The 18,830-nt window shown below is 45.9% G+C and overlaps 1 protein-coding gene across 2 annotated transcripts in view; it reads left to right on the top strand.

Annotated features, from left to right (window-relative positions):
- Window positions 1-2,216: 2,216 nt before the first annotated feature.
- Window positions 2,217-18,830, top strand: part of MTMR2 (myotubularin related protein 2) — a gene marked incomplete at both ends in the record, with an annotated part of 66,302 nt that continues 49,688 nt past the window's right edge. Inside the window, one exon of one of the 2 annotated variants that reach the window (XM_084279090.1) lies at window positions 2,217-2,299. In XM_084279090.1, the coding sequence (XP_084135216.1) occupies window positions 2,217-2,299 (83 nt within the window). Of the gene's footprint in view, window positions 2,300-15,877; window positions 16,035-18,830 lie in introns of those variants that run through there. The other variant, XM_084279089.1, reaches the window with a different exon arrangement.

Raw genomic sequence — 18,830 nt, 5'->3', positions numbered from 1 at the left:
CACAGGTACACAGTCCAGTGTGAGAAGGGGCCACAGATGAGCTAGAAGGGTAGCCTAATGCAAACATGAAGATGACTTCAAGGGAGATACTTGAGAGAGACCATTTCCTTGCTCTTGGGAATGACCACCGTGCCCTGGGGGAGCAACTGGGAGCTGCTGCCTTCCCTTGGTTTTCAGGAGGCCAAACCAGGAGAAGGAGGCCAATTCTGTCCAGCACGAAGATCTCTGCTCGCTGCCTGGCTCCCTGTCTCTTACCCTCTTCTCGCTCCCTGGGCCAGAGGGACGAGGAGCTCCCCGGCCAGACTCAGGCTGCGGGAAGGGAGGTGGGGTGTGCTGTGGGGATGTCAGCTTCAATCCCCATCTCTTCCCTCGTGTGGCTGACTTCATAGAATCATAGAATCATAGAATGGCATGGGTTGGAAGGGACCCCAAGGATCATAGAGCTCCAACTGCTCTGCCACAGGCAGGGACACCAACCTCCAGGCCTGGATCTACACAAGGCTGCCCAGGGCCCCATCCAACCTGGCCTTGAACACTTCCAGGGATGGGGCATCCACCACCTCTCTGGGCAGCCTGTTCCAGCACCTCACCACTCTTTCTGTAAAAAAACTTCCCCCTAAGATCTAATCTAAACCTTCCTTCCTTTAGTTTTAATCCATTCCCCCTTGTCCAGCCATTGTCTACCATTTCAAGAAGATGAACCCCCTCCTGCTTATAAGCTCCCTTCAGGTACTGGAAGGCTGTAATGAGGTCCCCCCACAGCCTTCTCTTCTCCAGGTTGAACAAGCCCAGCTCCCTCAGCCTCTCTTCATAGGGCAGGTGCTCCAGCCCTCTAATCATCTTTGTGGCCATCCTCTGAACCCTCTCCAACAGTTCCACATCCTTCTTGTATTGGGGGCCCCAGATCTGGACACAGTACTCCAGATGGGACCTCACGAGGGGAGAGTAGAGAGGGACAATCACCTCCCTGTCCCTGCTGGCCACCCCTCTTCTGATGGAGCCCAGGATACCATTGGCCTTGCGAGCTGCAAGAGCACACTGCTGGCTCATGTCAAGCTTCTCATCCACCACGATCCCCAAGTCCTTCTCAGCAGGGCTACTCTCAAGAAGCTCTTCTCCCAGTCTGTATCTGTGTCTGGGATTCTTCTGTCCCAAGTGCAACACCTTACACTTGCAGTGTTGAACCTCATTAGGTTCCCCCGGGCCCATCTTTCCAGCCTGTCAAGATCCCTCTGGATGGCTTCCTTTCCTTCTGGGGTGTTGACCACACCACTCAGCTGGTGTCATCCACAAACTTGCTGAGGGTGCACTCAATTCCATCATCGATGTCATTGATAAAGATGTTAAAGAGCACCGGTCCCAAGACAGACCCCTGGGGGACACCGCTTGTCACCGGCCTCCACCTGGACATAGACCCATTGACCACCACCCTTTGGCTACGGTCTGTTAACCAGTTTCTTATCCAGTGGACGGTCCACCCATCAAATCCACTTCTCTACAATTTAGAGATAAGGATGTGGTGGGGGACTGTGTCAAAGGCCTGGCACAAGTCCAAGTAGATGACATCAGTCGCCTTCCCTTTATCTACCGATGCTGTCACTCCATCATAGAAGGTCACCAGATTGGTAAGGCATGACCTTCCCCTGGTGAAGCCGTGCTGGCTGTCCCGGATCACATGCTCTTCCCTCATGTGCCCCAACATCTCATCCAGGAGGATCTGTTCCATGATCTTCCCAGGCAGAGAGGTGAGGCTCACCAGCCTGTAATTCCCTGGGTCTTCCTTGTTCCCTTTTTTATAAATGGGAGTGACATGACCTTTTTTCCAGTCCCCAGGGACCTCTCCTGACAGCCACGACTTTTCAAATATGATGGAGAGCGGCTCGGCAACCACATCAGCCAGCTCCTTCAGGACCCTGGGATGCATGTCATCCGGCCCCATGACTTCGGCAGCCCAACCACGTCCTTCAGACTGGGGAAGGGAAAGAGCCGCATGGCACCCCCGCCCCTTTCTTGGCTGCCAGGGCTGCGGGCTAAGTGTAAGCGAGCCCCGGGAAGCACTGCCGCAGCCGGCGGGCTCGGCCCCCTCTCGCCGCTCCGCCTCAGCCCGCCCTCCCCGCGCAGCACGCCGGGCCAACATGGCCGCTTCCCGCCTCGGCGGGAGCCCGCAGTTCGGCTGACAGACAGCCGCCCGTCCCGGGGCTGCCCCGCCGCCCGGCATGGAGGAGAGCTCCAGCTGCGAGAGCCTCGGCGCCGGGCGGGCGGCGGCGGCGCGGCCGCCCAGCGGTGACTCCCTCTCCAGGTAACGGCCGCCGCGCCATCGCCCCCCTCCGCCGCCACCGCCCGCGGGGGGCCGGGCCGCCGCTGCCGCACCGCCGCGGGGCCCGGCGTTTCCAGGGGCCCCTCCTCAGTCAAGAGCCATCGCGGGGCGCGGGGGGGAGAGGAAAAGGGAGAAGAGCGGCTGGCAGGGAGAAGGAATCCGAGAAGGCGGAGCTGGTGCCGTTTTCACCCTCCCTGGGCAGCAGGCTCTGGCGTGCCTCGCCGCCGGGTCTTGCCCCGCGGAGTGTCCCCGTGAGGGATCCCCCTGGGGTTGTCCCCGTGGGATGTCCCCCGGGGTGTTCTGGCACTTGGGGTGGCTTCGAGGTGAGGGTGCAGGCGTGGGTACCGTTCGGCTGCGGCCAAGCCGGTTTCCTTTACAAGGCGTTTAGTCAGAGAAGGCGGTGCCACCCCCACCAGCCTTTTGATGAAAGCTCTCTAAATAACCAGCTCTGCGCTGCCTGTCTTTGGGGCGTGCGGGGGGGTGGGGGGGTTAGGGCATCAGTGGTGCAGGTGAGCTTTTGCTGGAAGGGCACCAGGTTCATTCCATCTTGCCGGCTGCTGTTTCTGAGCCAGGCCCTAACCTGTGCTTTTCCGAGGAACAGATTTCCTGGGGTGTGTCGAGCCTTTGTGGTTTTACCACCACAGATTTTTCTGAGAGCAGTGGCTTTGCAGTTTGAATGACTTCTAATTCGTGTGGGTAACTTCCAAGGTCTTTAAGCCACAAAAGCCAAAAGGAGACTTTCTTGTTCCTCCCGTCCTCCTGGGGCAATTGGTGAGGTTTGTATTTTGTGACTCACGAGTATGTCTTGCTTGGGCTGTGCATCATCTGCTGATGGGCAGGGGTGGTGGCACGGGAGGCCCTGGGTTTCATGGTAGGGCCTGAGAGCAGGGTAACTCGCTGGCCGAAGGTTATTCTGTCTCGTTCCCGCTGCCCCTGACATGCTCAGGATTACAGAGTAACTCAGGCTGAAGGGATTTCAGCATCCCTTGGTCCAGCCTCCTGCTCGCAGCAGAGACGCCTCTGAGATCACGTCAGGCCGCTCATGGCTTTTACCCAGTTTGGTCATCATGAAAACCTACAAAGATGGAGACCACACAACCTCCATCTCCTGAATGCTTTCCAGATAGGTACTGGGACTGCTTTTCGGTTCCCCAGCCTCTCCTCCCAGCCAGGTTCTCCAGCCCAACCATCCCAGTAGTGCTTCCCTGAACTCACTCCAGCTCATCAATGTCTCTCCTGCACTGGGGGACTAAAACCTGACTGCAGTATTCTAGAAGCGCTCTCATGAGTGCTGAGTAGAGGGAGACCCATTTCTGGATTTTCTGGCCCTACCTCTGTTCTTACAGCGCAGGGTGCTGGTGACTTCTTTGGTGCCAGCATCTCTGTGCTTGTTCTTCCCCAGCAGGACCCGCTCCAGGGCCTTTCCCGCAGAGCTTCTCCCCAGACAGGCAGTGCCCAGTTTGCACTTCGGCTTCTTCCTGAGTCCTTCATGACGACTCATCCTCATTTCACCCTCCTTCATCAAATTGTTCTGTTCTTTGCTCTCTGTATCGCTTCCCTGTGCAATTTACCTGTGCCCTGCCTGACGCCTACAGACCACCTTCTCCCTTAATTACCTGACCCAATATACTCTTCTTTTTCCTTCTGCATCAGTTTAGGTAACTTGGACCAATCTGGATGTCAGTTACTGTAACAGACACAGGCCTAGGGACACAAAGGAGAGCTTAATTCAGAAGAGCCAGTGGCTACAAGGAAACTCCTGTTCAGCCTTACAGCAGCATGCCTTGCACAGATGGAACTGCTGGAAATTTGAGATGATAAATCTTGTTTCTGTTGGGCATGCACAAAGCTATGTTCTCCAAGCCCTGAAAAGGCCTGGATGAGCAGATTTCTTGGGATATAAAAAAGCTTATCCATAAGCTTTCAGAGTTTCAAGTCTCTGCTCCTCCAGCATCTAGAACTCTTAGAAGAAAGGTGGCTGATTTTTTTAATGTATTCCAAACAAAATAGATTTTTACCTAACCATGTGTTGGATGTATATAAATATTATTAATATGCAGTTATTAATAAAAACACCTCACCTGGAGTTGGTATATGCCATGAAACTATTTAGTTGAAATGGATAAGATTAGGGGAAAATTATAAGAAAGTAAAATAAGATTTTTGTAATGAGACATGCCTTCTGACCTTCACAATGTTTTATTACCAGCTTCCCCTGCACATCTAGTGATACTTATGCGTACACAAATAAATAATTTCCCTGTGAATTGGGCTGTAGATCCATTTTCAGTTGGGTTTTAATTTTTTTTTTACTAAAGCTGTTCTGCAATCTGATTTATGCATTAGAACAATTCCTGTGAAGCTAATGGGACTATTTGTATGCATTGAAACGTACTTATTTTCATCTCTGCGACTGTGGTCTAATAGCTAGACCAACTCTGAATTGTTAACCTATGACTATAGAGACGTGACACATTCTCACTAAGTGATTTTGTTTAAAAAGAAAAAGCTTTAGGGATGATGTGAGGAGCACAATGAATCGTGAGGGTGCTGTCATCAGTTTTATAATCCGTTTCATTTAAAAGGAACAAAAAAAGAGTAGAAGGCCGCTCATCCCAGATTCACTGTTATCTAGAAATGTGAAACTTTTGGGGGTTGTAGTTGACTGAATCATTTTATGCAAGATTTAGAAGACTTGGAAAGGTGCTAGTATGAAATCTGTACAGCAGTGCATTGTTTGGATTCTGTAAACTCCAGCTCAGAGGTTAAGGGGGTTTCATATTTCCAGAGATACTTAAATCTAACTCCTCAAGAAGGTACACTTGATAGAGTTTATTTACATGTAAGGTTGCTGACATGAGTAAGTGCACATGAGATATGTCAGTAACTGCATTTGACAGTTTCTTTGATGTTTTAATAGACTTTAGTAATGCGTAGTACCTGTGGAGATGGGAATAACTAAGTAAATGTTATCTACCTTCTGTCCCAACTAGAAAAATACCTGAAAAACTCTTTATGAAACTCACAATGTAGCTGTTTGTACATGGTAAAAAAAAATCCCAGCCCTACGTGGAAATACTCTGTTAAACTCTTTCAAATGAGCAGGTCACAGCTAATTAACTTTGCTGCCCTCATAGTTGTGCTGAAGCAGCTATTCTGCTTTTCAAGTCTAAGCCAGCTCACCCGGTGCTAGTTTTGGGTAGCACAGCACTGTGTTCAGCAGCTCTGTTTTCCAAAGGTCAGTATTTAGGATGGACTTTCCCCTTGCATCCCACTCTGATGGAAGACAGGTGACCGTGAGCCAACTACCCGTGGAGAGCTGTGGTGGTGTTTAAGTAGCAGCTTGCAGGGAGCGCTTGTGTGTCTGCAGTGTCAGGCCAGGAACAACGCCTGAGACAGGAAGGACCCAGGTAAAACACTGATTCTAATGTTTGATGAGCTACAGCATGGTTATGTCCAGAAGAGCAAGCTTTTCTCGGTGTTGTGGACTGCTCTTGCATACATAAAATGGCCTGGGGATCCTGGGTGAGCGCTGAACACATTTCAGCTGTGTTAGTTAATCAGGCTTCTTCAGAGACCTCTCTTGAAATGAATCTAGGTAGAGTTGTGTGTGGAGCTCTCTGTTGTTTGGTTTTTTTTAAATTGGAAGTTACATATAGATCCTCTGACCTTTAGAATTCAAAGTAACAGCCAGCACAATCCTGCCATAATCATTCCTTTTGTGATATATGACTTCAGCAGAACATAAGACTTTAGGAAAAAGGTGATGTCAAACTTCAGATATTCGCTTTCCAGTTATGGCAATCAGGCGTTTTGTTCCTGCAGTCTGTGGGGTTGTGTGCTGTAGTTTCTGAATGAACATATATCTCTCTGTATTCCTCTGCAACGTTATCTGAAAAGGCGTATTACAGTCCAGTATGAACAATCCAGTAAGATATCTTAAGAGGCTTTCTGTTAGATCTGCTGAAGGTAAATTTGTATTGCCTGTGCAGAAGTGTGGAGGTGATTTTACTGTAAAGAAACTGCTGCAGGAGATGTCAGCGATATTTCAACCTCAGTATAAAATGAGAGAAAGAGATAAGGCAGTGGGCAGATGTTTCCTGCCAACATGACTGTAGCAATGTTTGATGTTACCACTTTCTGGTTGCCTGTTACCACCTCTCTGTTGGTGGTTATCATCCACAGAGCTCTGCAGATACAGTGAATCTTATGCGTTGCACTTTTACTGAACCATATGAGAACAATCATGCTCCTTGTCTTTGTGTTTGCAGGGATAGCTCTGAAAACATAAACTCTGTGTAAATCAGTGCAGTGAGGTCTGTTGAAGCAATAGCTCAAAGAGGTATGAGCTCCCCATTCCATCTCATATAAGGTCCTGTCAATACCTGCTCTGATTTAAGGCTGTGTTGAAGTAATCCTTTCCCCACTGGCGAGAGTGATGCTGGAAGGAGTTGGGTCTGTGAGCTGTTGGCTGAGGGGGGCTCCTAGCACCACATTGCTACCAGATGTGTGAGATTTGCTGATTGAGTTGTTTTGTGATGAGTCATTGAAGTTAGAGTTTGGAAGGGAAGGTTTTAGCCGGTTCTGGTGCTCAGTGAAATGTGAGTAGCTGTCATTTTCCTCATGGGCTGTGAGAGCACTTGGTTTGATTTCTTGTATGTGTGAAGCAGGATTTCTCAAGAGTTGTTACCATTAAAAACAAGTACATTGCTGTCTGAGTGTTGACAATGAGCTGGTCTTTTGCATCTGAGAAACTTAACACCATACCTAGAACCAATTAGCAACTCCAGATGGGCTCATTATCATTAATTTTACTATGTAAGTGATAATTTATAACATTTATTTGCAACTGAAATTAATTCTGAGATAGTTTTCTTGTGTAGTTTTCTTGTTCCTTTCCTTCAGAGGTGCCTTCCAACCCCTGTCATTCTGTGATTCTGTGTGCAGCCTGCTCTAGGTGATCCTGCTTTTGCAGGGGGGTTGGACTAGATGATCTCCAGAGGTCCCTTCTGACCCTGACCCTTCTGTGATTCTGTATTTGTATACTGTGAACATAAAGAGGAGTTTTGCCTCCACACAAAGTGAGGAGAATCATGTTTTAAAGTCTGAAGATTTGGGTCAGAAAATAGTGAAAACAACATTCAGAAGAAATACTTTAGAGCTTTTAATTTACACAGGGCAGTTGTGAAGAGAAAGTGTTTCCTTTGAAGAACTCAGCAGTTGGGTTTTAGTAGCAATCTTTGCCATGTGCTTGGGCTCTTACATTCAGCAGAAACTGTTCCTGCTTCTCTTGGAGTGTGAGACCTTTGGCCTTAGAAGTTCTGCTCGGTCAGGCACACGCAGGTCTCTGTTCTGACCATTCAGTAGAAGTGTATGTGCTTTTAAAGTATATTTTCAAATTGAGAATATAAAATAAATCAACACTCACCTGTTTCTTGTGTTGTAATTAATGTTATTGCTGTTTAAAGGCCTCACTGGAATTTGGGATGCCATGGTTCTAGCTGCTATACAGATACAGAAGACAATGATTTCTGTGTTGAAGAGTCAGAGACCAACTATTTAAACATGCCTAAGCCAGGAGTACTCTAGCTTTACTAATGCCTGGTGGGTAGTTTTCCTAAGCTTTTGGATGTGCAGTCGAGTGCTGAGACTCCTTGCTGAGAGATTGGACGAAGAGCGAGAAAGTCTAAGGATGAGATGAAAAACTGCTGTGGAGAGATGAGGCAAGATCTGACAGCTGGTGAGGAGTAAGACTAGGCTCAGAACATGACTCTCTTGGGTCCTATCAAGCACTGCCTTTTCTGAAGAGAGGTGGTAATGTTATGTTGACTAACAGTCTATTTGCTAGACAGTTTTGAGTTGTTCCTTAACTACAGGCTGTTTACAACAGGGGTGTAATTACAGAACCTGAATTTTAAGATTGAGGGTGACCTGATGATGTCAAATTACACAGTTGCTGTTACGTGGTTGTACTCCTGCTGTTACTTCAGTTGTAGGTTACCACCTGTCTCAAACATGTTTTGTTATCTATTTCTGATACTTTACCATCTACCTTCCTGTGCTAATACTTGTATAGCTCATATACAAATGCAAGAACTGCATTTGGAAAGGTCATAACACCTCTTGAATGGCTTAGCACAATCAGTAGTCTAGAGCTGCTTTTTCATGAATGTTTTCCTGATGACCTGCTTTGCTGTTACTGTTTTTTTCAGTGCTGAGGGTATCAAGTAGTGTGAATAGAGACCTGATCCATACACCAAAGGACATACCTTACCAGAAAGCTTAGTTTGGGGAAATAAACTAGCAAGCATACATTAACAATGCATCAGAAACCTTCCAGAGGCCACTCTGATTAGGTGTTATGTACAAGGTTTAGTTGTAAAATGAGACATGAAAAGAGTGGTCTTGTTACTTGTCTATGGGAAGTCTGTTCCAGCGTGGAGGGTGACAGAAAGGTAATGAAGCACGTGGTTTGTAGAGGCTTTTGGGGTAACCCAGGGAAGTGATAATACAGAAGGGAGATTGTCACAGTAATTACTGCATCTTAATTTTTAACTAAAGAACATCTGTCTGTTTTTATAGCCCCAGTAACTGGGAGCCAATTGAAGAAAAATTCAGTGAAAGACAACAACAAAAAAATCAGTGGAACTTTTCAAGTATTTGTTTTTTCTTTTTCCTACCATCTGTAGTTTCTTTTGCCAGACAATGTTCTCACTCAGTAATTTTCCAGTGATTTCAAGGTAGCTCTTTTCCTTGCCTCTCTGCTCTATGAATTATTTTCCACTGCTTTCTAAGCCCTGATATATTTGATGAAGAGAAAGTGTTAGCAGTTTTCTAGTTCATAGCCCCTTCAAGGTGATGTTCTGGTCATTTTGTTAGCTCTGCACAAATGCTTCCCCTTTACAGATCTGGCCTTTCTATAGTCTTCTGGCCATGGCTCCAGAAGCATCAGTGTTAGATCACCCAGTGGTTCAAATTTGATCTGCTTCAGGTGTGGATATGTGATCATATTTCTGCTGAACCAGTTAGAAAAACATGAGCTTACAGAGCTTTTTCCTTTGTTCTTGGAAGATGGGCAACACCTGTTTAGAATAAAACAAGATCTTTAGTTGGATTTATTTACTGTGATGTAAAGAGACTACGTGCTTGGACAAAGTATTACACTCAAAATTTTGTTCTCAGGCAAAAAGGCAGCATGTCTTCATCTAGCAAAGAATTTATTGTCAGCATAACTGAAGTTCTTAAAGTCTAATCTTACTCTAGATGCAATTGTTACAAAAAATGACAGAGTAATCATGCAGTTAAAACTCATATACAAGGATTTTAGTTTCTACCTCTCTTCCTGGTCTTCTGCTCCCTGCTCCTCTGGGTTCCAGAACTGCTGTTTTCATGCTGGTAGTGGTGGGTGTTACAGCAAGTTGCCAGCATCTGGAGCCCTCTGCTGTAAGACGTATGAGGTTCATATTGTCAGTTTCTTGCTTGCTGTAGTATCCACCAGGGATCATTTTAGTTCATTTGATAAAACAACTTCATACCTATGTCTCTTTCCATTGGTCTGCAATTCCACATTGCATCTGAGTTCTGCTATATCTGCTTGCTTCTGTGGGCATGAGATACTATTTCTCTGTTCTCTTTCTTGGCCTTAAAACCATTTTTTTCCAGTGCCAGGTCTGCATTTCTTTAATGGACCATTGGTGAGATGTTCATAGCCATGGTCTGTTGTGCCTCGTCTCTTCTCACCCTATGCCACATCCTTTGTCTCCCCTTCTCCTGGCCTCTGTTGTATTTCTGTCTACAACATTGCTACAAGTAGTAAATATGTCATTCTATATAGAATAACTGCTTGTTACTGCTATCTGTACACAACTGTGGTTGCCCCATACGCAGAAATAAACCAGATATAGACACCTGGCCAATTACAGAAATTACAGTCACAGTTCAACCAAGTGAAATAAAGCTGCAGGCTGACCAAGACAAGGTCAGGCAAAGCAAGAGTAACAAACCTCAGTCCCAAACACTTCAAAATCAGGGAGGTGGTTGAGTCGCCTTCCCTGGATGTGTTCAGAAAAAGGGTTGATGAGGTACTTTGGGATATAGTTTAGCATAGGATGGGAATGGTTGGACTTGATGATCTTCAAAGGTCTCTTCCAACCTTGTGATTCTGTGAAATTCACTACAAAGCTTACAGCCTATGAAGGGCAATGGCAGCACTGAATGACAGGGCTAAAGGTTAACTCAGCTATGTTTTTCGGAACAAAATACCGGTGGAGTGAATACAGATCTGATCATTGCTTGGTGTTTTGTGAGCAGTGTTTGGTGGGGAGGTTTTTTTTCCCCTAGCACAAAAAGCTGTAGTATCTGAATTACTGAGCTCCCAAACTATGGCCTCATTCATACCTCCTGCCTTTAGTGAAAGGAAAACATTGTGCTGGTTTTATTGCTGTATTTCATTGTGGATTTTGGTGCTGCCTCTGCTGTAAGATGGTGGTCTGCTCAAAAAGAAAGACTGCACAGGTAGGTAGTAGGGCTGACCCCACCAACTGTTTGAGCTAAATCTGCCCATGGGTGAGCTGGAGCCTGTGGATGAGTTGGTTACATCTAGGGCGGTCTGGTTGCTGTGGAGAGCAGATACTGAAGGTAGGGGCAGGTCACTGAAGCCTGTAGTACCAGAAGGATGACTGTCAAATCAGTCGTGGGAGTAGAGGTTGGTTTAACTATTAGGTGGAATACCTTTATTAAGTCAAAACTGGTGAGTGTCTCATTTGCAAGTAGAACACCTCTGACAAAAGTAGGAAAAATGTGGTATCTTTTGTTTGCATTTTACCCAAGTTGATTTTTGGAGTAGGCTGTTCTTGAAAATTCGGGCTACATCCTCCGTTCTAAGAATGGACATCCCACTTCTACACTGAAAACGAACCCCCCAACACTCATGAGAAGAGTTTTTCACAGATCTTTTGGCTCAAATGTGAAGCAGCATTAAATGCTGAGGCATGAGAAGAAGAATGTGGTGGAACTGTGTGTGGATGTGCTCAGGCCTTGTGCCAGCAAAGGAGTCTTGGCCCTTCACTTGTTACCATCTGCTTGTCATGCTGCCTCCAGCATCACGGAGGGACATCTTTCATCTTTTTGTGCTAAAACATGTGCTGGTTCTAGATTCCACCTTCTTCAACCTTACATGCAGGAACCCTGGATGAGATGTCTCACCTCAGTGAACTGGTACAGATCTCTGCTGGTCTCTGGGTTTCTGTCTGTAGGAAAAAAAAAGGGAAAAAAAAAAAAAAAGAGCAAGTAATCTCTGTTTCTCCTCAGTGACTGTAAGGAGAGCCTACAGTGAGTAATTCTTATGTGACCATCCACACAGGACTCCCTCCCAGTTGTTGTGGTAGGGACAAAAAAATGCATTCAGTTTGAGTTGTTCTCCACTCAAAAAGAAAAAGGAAAGAACTATTTCTTAAGTCTCTTTTGCTCTTTTCACTTATTAGCTGGATGTCTTGGCAACTGAGGGGGAAGCAAAGATTTGTAGTCTGGTTTCTTAAGCCCATTCCTTCATCAATGTACATCTGTTAGCTTTGTCAATTAGTTTTTGTAGTGTTTGGACAGCTTTAACCACGTTTGACAGAGGAGTGAAAGTAGTAACTTATGACAGGTTTTGTCTTTAAACAAAGATAGAGATGGGAAGGGAGACCATGTCAGTTTTCCCATTACAGAAAAAGCTTGTTCCCTTTTCAACATTAGGGAGTACCTAGATGAGAAAGATGTCACAAATACTTGCAGATTCCCTTGGACAAGACTTCTTTCAAGTTAGAGAAATATCATTATATTCTCTCATTTTGTACATTTCCTTCTCTCCTGGTCCTTCTCTGCTGTCTGCAGAAGGTGGAGTTCAGTTGAAAACAAAAAGCAAATCAAACTTCTCTGCCACAAGACGTTCATCTTTTGGAAACCAGAACAGGTCTGGTTCAGATTGTGATACCTACTTCACATGGAGGTATGTAAAACTTCCCTACCCTCAGCAGACTCAATACACTCCACAAGTAATTCAACTGAACAAAGCCAAGTGTCTGCTCTGGGAGAGCTGAATTGTCATCTGGGTTTCCATTGACTAAGTGGAAGCATAGACACCTGTGGTAGCTACTGTCAGGAGCAGAACCATCCAGACTTCACCAGTCCTACCCCTCTTTGAATTACTTTGTTTTTCACATACACTGATTTCTGCTAGAGGAAGCAGAAGTGGCTGGAGGAAGTGGCTGTGGGTGATCTTAGATTAGTCCTCATTGCGGATGTATGAGAACTGATGTGCAGAACATCTTCAGATGAGCTTGTAAACTTTGTGTGCCTCCTTTCATTGTAAGGTGGAAGAATTTGAAAGTTTTGTTTTCAACGTGCCCCCTGGCCAGTGGGGTGAATGAGTGTGCAGAGTGCTCTGGCAGATCCGGAACACACAGAAACCAGTGGCTTCTGAACGCTTTGGAAACTGGGCTTTGCATCTGGGCAATAAATGGGACTGAGTTCAGGAGGAAACCTGGCCCCAGGTGTGAGTGTGCAACCTAGGGACTTTGACTAATGGACCACAACCTTCAGAGGTTGCTGGGCTCTCTGGAAGCTGTGACAAGATACAGGTGTTTAATGTTTCTGAAAATGTTCTGTGTTGTCTTAGCATGCGTGTCTGGAAATAAAGCTCTCAGACTGCAGAGCATGTGGCTGACTTTAGCCTTGGGACTCTGCTAGGCACCAGTTTTGTGCAGGGGCTGGGCTGCCTACAGAATATAGTTGTTCCCAATCCTTTTTTGAGCCAAGTGGCAGAGCACGCAGCCACAGAGTATCTGTGAAAGCTTATCAAGGTGTTACACAATGTCAACGTCAGTTTTTCTAGGTGATACAAGACTCTCCAGATTGGCTGTATTTATACATTCTTTCCTCCTTCTTTTGATCATTCTCAGTATGGAACAACTAATGTCATTGATGAGTAAATTGCTGGTATTTTTAATTCCTGTGGGTGTTTGGTTTATTGGGGTGAGGGGGTTGCACTGTGTGTGTTTGAAAGAAAATCAGAACATTTAACAATACCTGTTATGTTCTAACTGAGGTGGTTTTTTAATAGGGAAATAGGTAGGAATCTAAAGAAGAATTGAGACAGCACATGAACTGTGGGACGTGTATATATAATTTGGTTAAACTATGCATAACTGGTTCTTAGTATGTAACTGGAAATTAAGGCACTGCCAGAATACAAATAGTAAAAGAGAAGTAATATCTGTCTTTTTATCCAGTTCTCCTTTCTGTCCTGAGGTGAGTGCTTACTGATGTAGGTATTTCTGTTCCTTTCCTTGATCAAGCTAATAGGCTTCTTAAAAAAAAAAAAAAAAAAAAAAAAAAAAAAAAGTGAAAGGGAAGATCTGATAATCCTGTGTTGGTTTCCATGTTTTCTTCTTCTTCCTTTCAGACTCTGGAGTTATTGCAAGTTGTCATGGCACTGTTCAAACTTGCATCAAAATCCTGTTAATTTTTAATTTGTATTATTTTCTGTGGCTTAATATATTTTAAAGAAGGCGTGAAAGTTTGTAGGGTAAATATTAATACTGGTAAATGAAAAGAGTGGTTTTGAACTGGGTGGAGGATTTTGATAATGGCTTTTGACTGCATTCAAAGTTCCTCTGAAGACAGGTGTTGCCAGCCCTCTTTCTCTTATGGGGCACAGCGGTGGATCTGAGATAGCAGCACCACCTAGGTCTCTGACTTCTCTCCCACAAAATGTCCCAAGCTTCTTCCATGGGTAGGGCTAAGAGACACGGGTATCTTCATGGTGGGTTGACCAGAAGAGCCTGGTAGTACCAGGAAACTTGGATTGGGATTCTTGTGTTGCCTTTTTGCTAGAGGCAGTCATACTGTGTGAAGAGCCCCTTGGCTGTGGTCTGCCCTTGGCTGCTGCCTGGGAGGAGGAAAGCTGCAAGTCAGGACATGTGCTGATTCATCACAGCCGGAGACATCACTTCCCAGACACCCCGTGGGTCGGTGATCTCCCTAATGGCTTTTCTCTCTGTCGCTGTGCAGCACTTCTTCAACCATCTGAAGCCTGAAGTGCTGGAACTTCTCTCTCTCAGCTGTTTGTTGGTTTTTTTGACATAAGTACTGTTTTCTCAAGCAGATCTTCCTCACTTTGACTTCGGTCCTGCCTGGCACAGCATCATCTGTTTGAAAACAAAGGCTCCAACCCCTTCTGAACGGTCCAAAACAATCCCAGAAAGCACAGCAAAACCTAATGTGTAGGAGGGTGCAAAGGTGAGCATGTGGGAGCACTGTTCTAGCAGGCAACCCTGTTTGTGTTGATGGTAAGCAGGGTTTCATTTCGAGCCTCTCTTCTTCTTTATTTAATTTTCAGAGCTAAGGTTGTGTCCTGGTGTCTGGAAACCCCAGAGCTTTGGAGCACAGACCTGGACGTACGCAGCATCTCCAGGATGTCTGTCAAACGTTTTTCCCAAGCACCAAGGGCAGAGCCAGAATGACTGCGCTGCCTTTCTGTCATGTCTCACCTGGGTGAGGGGTGTTGCTTGCCTTGCCCACCCCGAAATACTAATGCTACAAGTGAAGGTGCCTGTGCTAGATTTTGCAAGCCAGACATTTCCATGAGGAGCTGGAGTCAGACTGAAGTACTGGATTACCAGCCTGCTTTTAGGAGGTAGTAGCTAATTTTGCACTCTCTAGGGTACAGGCTGAAATTTAGTTGGTGAAAGAGAGGTAAAATATCATTTCCCACCAGAAGCCTAATGACTTCTTCAAAAATATATATCTTTTTTTTTTTTTTTTTCTTCTGTTTGTGGACTAAAGCTGCAGGAGGGAAGGTTTAGGTTAGATATTAGGGGGAAGGTTTTTACAGAGAGAGTGTAAAGGTGCTGGAACGGGCTGCCTAGAGAGGTGGTGGATGCCCCATCCCTGGAGGTGTTCAAGGCCCCAAGGGCAACCTTGTGTAAATTGGTGTCCCTGCCTGTGTCAGGAGGTTTGGAACTGTATGATCCTTGGGGTCCCTTCCAACCCAGACCATTCAGTGATTCTTGTAGCTGAGCACCATTCCATACTAGCCTGGAGCTCTTTAGAAAGCTAACTAACTCCCCTTCTGTTCCTCTCGTGAATACAGACCATTTTGTAGGTATCTTCCACGTGCTGATCAGAGGATATCAATTCAAACCTCTGAGAGCTGCTGTTCTTCCTGGGGTTTTTTACCTTCTGGATTGTTTGACTCATGAAAGCATGATACTGCGGGCTGCTTGCTGTTCTTAATTACGTGCTGCATTAATTACGTGCTGCGTATTGGTTTGTCTTTGGGTGTTGCCTTTCTATTCTCGGAATCTTGCAAATATTTCAAACAATCAGCCTATTGTTTAGCAAGAGCTCTCCACGCACTGTAGGCCTTTTGTGAAGTTCTGTTTAAAAAAAAAAATAAAAGAATGACTAATGGAGCACGAACGGGGCTTGTGACACTGTGGTCCATTGTGTAACTATTGAGAGCAAAATTTGCATTCCTAGAAAAACTTGTTCACGGTCAAAATATAGGACATTCTCTTTATGGCTCATGGGAAAACATGTACTATATATTCAGCTCAGGATGCTACTTAGAAGGATCAACTTTTGAAAACTGACATTTTCCTCCCTTGGAACATTGGAATCGGACTGAGACTCGGCTTTGCTTGGCAACAGGAGTGAATCTTTCTCATTCAGGCAAGTGGCATGGGGGGCTATTTTAGGTCTGCTGCACACATGCACAGTGATTTGTTTGCTGAAATGACTTCCTTTTAAGATACTGTTAAGCTCTGACATCGCCAACCCTTTTGAATGGAGAGGGTACATTATTATATTATATAACTGTCTGCCTCCCCTAAATGCCAGAGGAAGCCTGGCAGTCAGTGCTTTTCTTCCCTTCAAAAGCATATTTGTTTACATTTCCCCCACACACACCCTCCATCTCTGAGATTGTTACAGGTCAAACAGAGGTTAAAACGGGACCTTTACATGTTTAGAAAAATTGTGGGTTCCGTGTACTTCTGAAATGCAGTGATCATCTGTCCTGGGTGTGCCTAAAAGGTGCGTGCTGGGTGTTCGGGGAGGCTGAGGGAGCATCTCATGTGTGCTGTAGGTAGTTTCCTTTGGTGCTTGTTGTCTAAAGTAGAATAAGTGTTTTGATTTCCTGTTCTGCTGTGAAGAACTAAGATCAAGTCACTGCTCGCTGGAGATACTGCTCCTTTCTTTGCCCACGTAAACTCCTCGGGAGAGCTGTTACGGGCATGCGTGGTGCTGGGCACTGTGGGATTCCTGTCCTGGGAGAGATGGTGTTGAGAAGCTAAAACTTAATTTACAGTGGCAGAGCATGTTACAGCCCTGTGGTGGGGTGGAAGCCAGTGGAAAGGACCCAGCTCCTGCAGCAAGGGCCTGGCTCAGTCAGAGGCTGGCCATGCTTTCAAATGCTTGACCAAAGAGGGGTGGATGAGGCACGTCTGGGTACCCTTGGGAGTCTGTGTGTGTATATGCAGGTAAGGACTATGGGGACCACTTAGCTTTAGCACAGATCCACAGACAGCTGCTGTAAATGGGAGAGCATGATGTGGGCAGCAGCTGGGTTTCCCAGGCCAGTTCAGGCAGTACTAGCTAAGACAAAGTCATATTCATGGGGAACAAGCACCAGTTTGTCTCCCTCTGCTCTGATGTGACCCAAAAGTTTTTCCAGTATTTCTTTTCCCTTCTTTTGAAAGTTTTGAGGAGGGAGAGTTGTCAGCTTGAGTTTGGGAAGTGAGCAGGAGGTGCCCATGTCCTTATGCTTTGGGAGAAGTGTCCCAGCACTGCAGGTGCTCCTGTTCAGGGCCATGCTGTAAATTGGAACAAATTGGATCCTGCTCTCTTGGCATCTAAAGCTTCCGAATTAAATTGTGTTTGCCACTAGTCATCATTAATTTGCACTGTTCACCTTTGATTAATTTTTAGGAATGTACGTGATGAGAAACTTTTACAAAAACAGGAAGAGAGGAAATGGAAATTTGCCCTCTGCAGTGTTTTTCTCATTTGTGACCTCTGTGGCTGAAGCTGTGTGGCCCAGTGGTGCATTTTATCACCTGTTTCCCATGTCAGTTCAGTGACTATCGAAACAAAACAGTCAGTTTGATACAAGAGAAATGGGGTGAGCAGCTCAAGCCTATTAGCGTCTGAGTAATTGGCACACCTCTGCAAGCAATGAAGCAGCTACTTGTACTGGCAGGGAAGGAATATTCATAAAGAAGGTGCTGGAGAGCTGACTTTATTGTCACTGAATGCATTTTGATTGTGTTACAGGAGTGAGCCAGGTCAGTATTTTAAGACATTGGTCCTCGAGCCCTGTGTGTATGCTGTAAATAAAAATGGTATGTTTTCCAGAGGTGTGTTTTCCTCCTGTTCCATTAGTTTTCCACAGAACTCTGGGTGTTAAACTCAGGTTCGCAGTCATGGATTTTTTTTCTTGATTCTACCCCCAACCCTCTTTTGTTGCCTTTTTTATTGATCAAGGCAAAAGTCTCTTCCTCACTTTTCAAAGTTGGAACAAGTTTCTTCAACAGTAGTTTCTCAGGGAGTTGCTACCCATAGAGGCACAGGCTTGGGTTGGAAGGGACCTCAAAGCCCATCTAGTCCTAACCCCCTGCCATGGGCAGGGCCACCCTCCACTAGAGGCACAGGCTTGGGTTGGAAGGGACCTCAAAGCCCATCTAGTCCTAACCCCCTGCCATGGGCAGGGACACCCTCCACTAGTCCAGGTTGCCCAAAGTCCCCCATCCAACCTGGCCTTGAACACTGCCAGGGATCCAGGGGCAGCCACAGCTGCTCTGGGCACCCTGTGCCAGGGCCTCACCACCCTCATCATAGCTAGTGTCTTTCTGTGGATTGTGCCTTATCTTTGCAAAGGTGTATGTGTGTGTACTTTTACGTTCTTGCTGAAGAGAAAGGCACAACTTTTTAGATGCTTCCTTGGAAATGACAGTTCTCCACTTTTACAAGCTGGGATGGTTTAGCTGGACTGTCCTTTACAGTCATGTCATGACCTTTGTCTCAAGTTCTGCCAAGTTTTCTTGTGATACATGGAATTGTTGTGACTTCTTGAGTCATGTGGCCTAAGAGCAGAGATTGTGTATAGTGTGGTTGTCTGTAGGCTGACGTTCACGGAAAGCTCTTCATAGAGATCTCCTAGGAGTTTTCCTTCCTGTGGAGGGTGGGGACAGGGAAGGAAAACATCCTCTTTTTGGAGTACGCAGAATGTTGTATTAAATTTCCTACAATAAGAGTAAGGACAGGGGGAGGGAAACTCAGTCCTGCATAAATGATGCATTTGTCTGCATCGGGTGAAAGCCGTGGGGCTTCACAGTGAGATTTGGGCACTTCCTCTGTGTCTCCATGCTTATCTTCTATCTGACCTGAGTCCACTGTGTCGTGCTCAGACCCTCACACGGTCAAATTCCTGTCTTCAGAGGCTGTACTTGGGCTTTCTCCTTCCAGGGAAAAC

The sequence above is a fragment of the Gallinula chloropus genome, assembly GCF_964237585.1.
Source record: "Gallinula chloropus genome assembly, chromosome: 1".
NCBI lineage: Eukaryota > Metazoa > Chordata > Aves > Gruiformes > Rallidae > Gallinula > Gallinula chloropus.
This window is presented reverse-complemented; position numbering and strand designations above follow the sequence as displayed.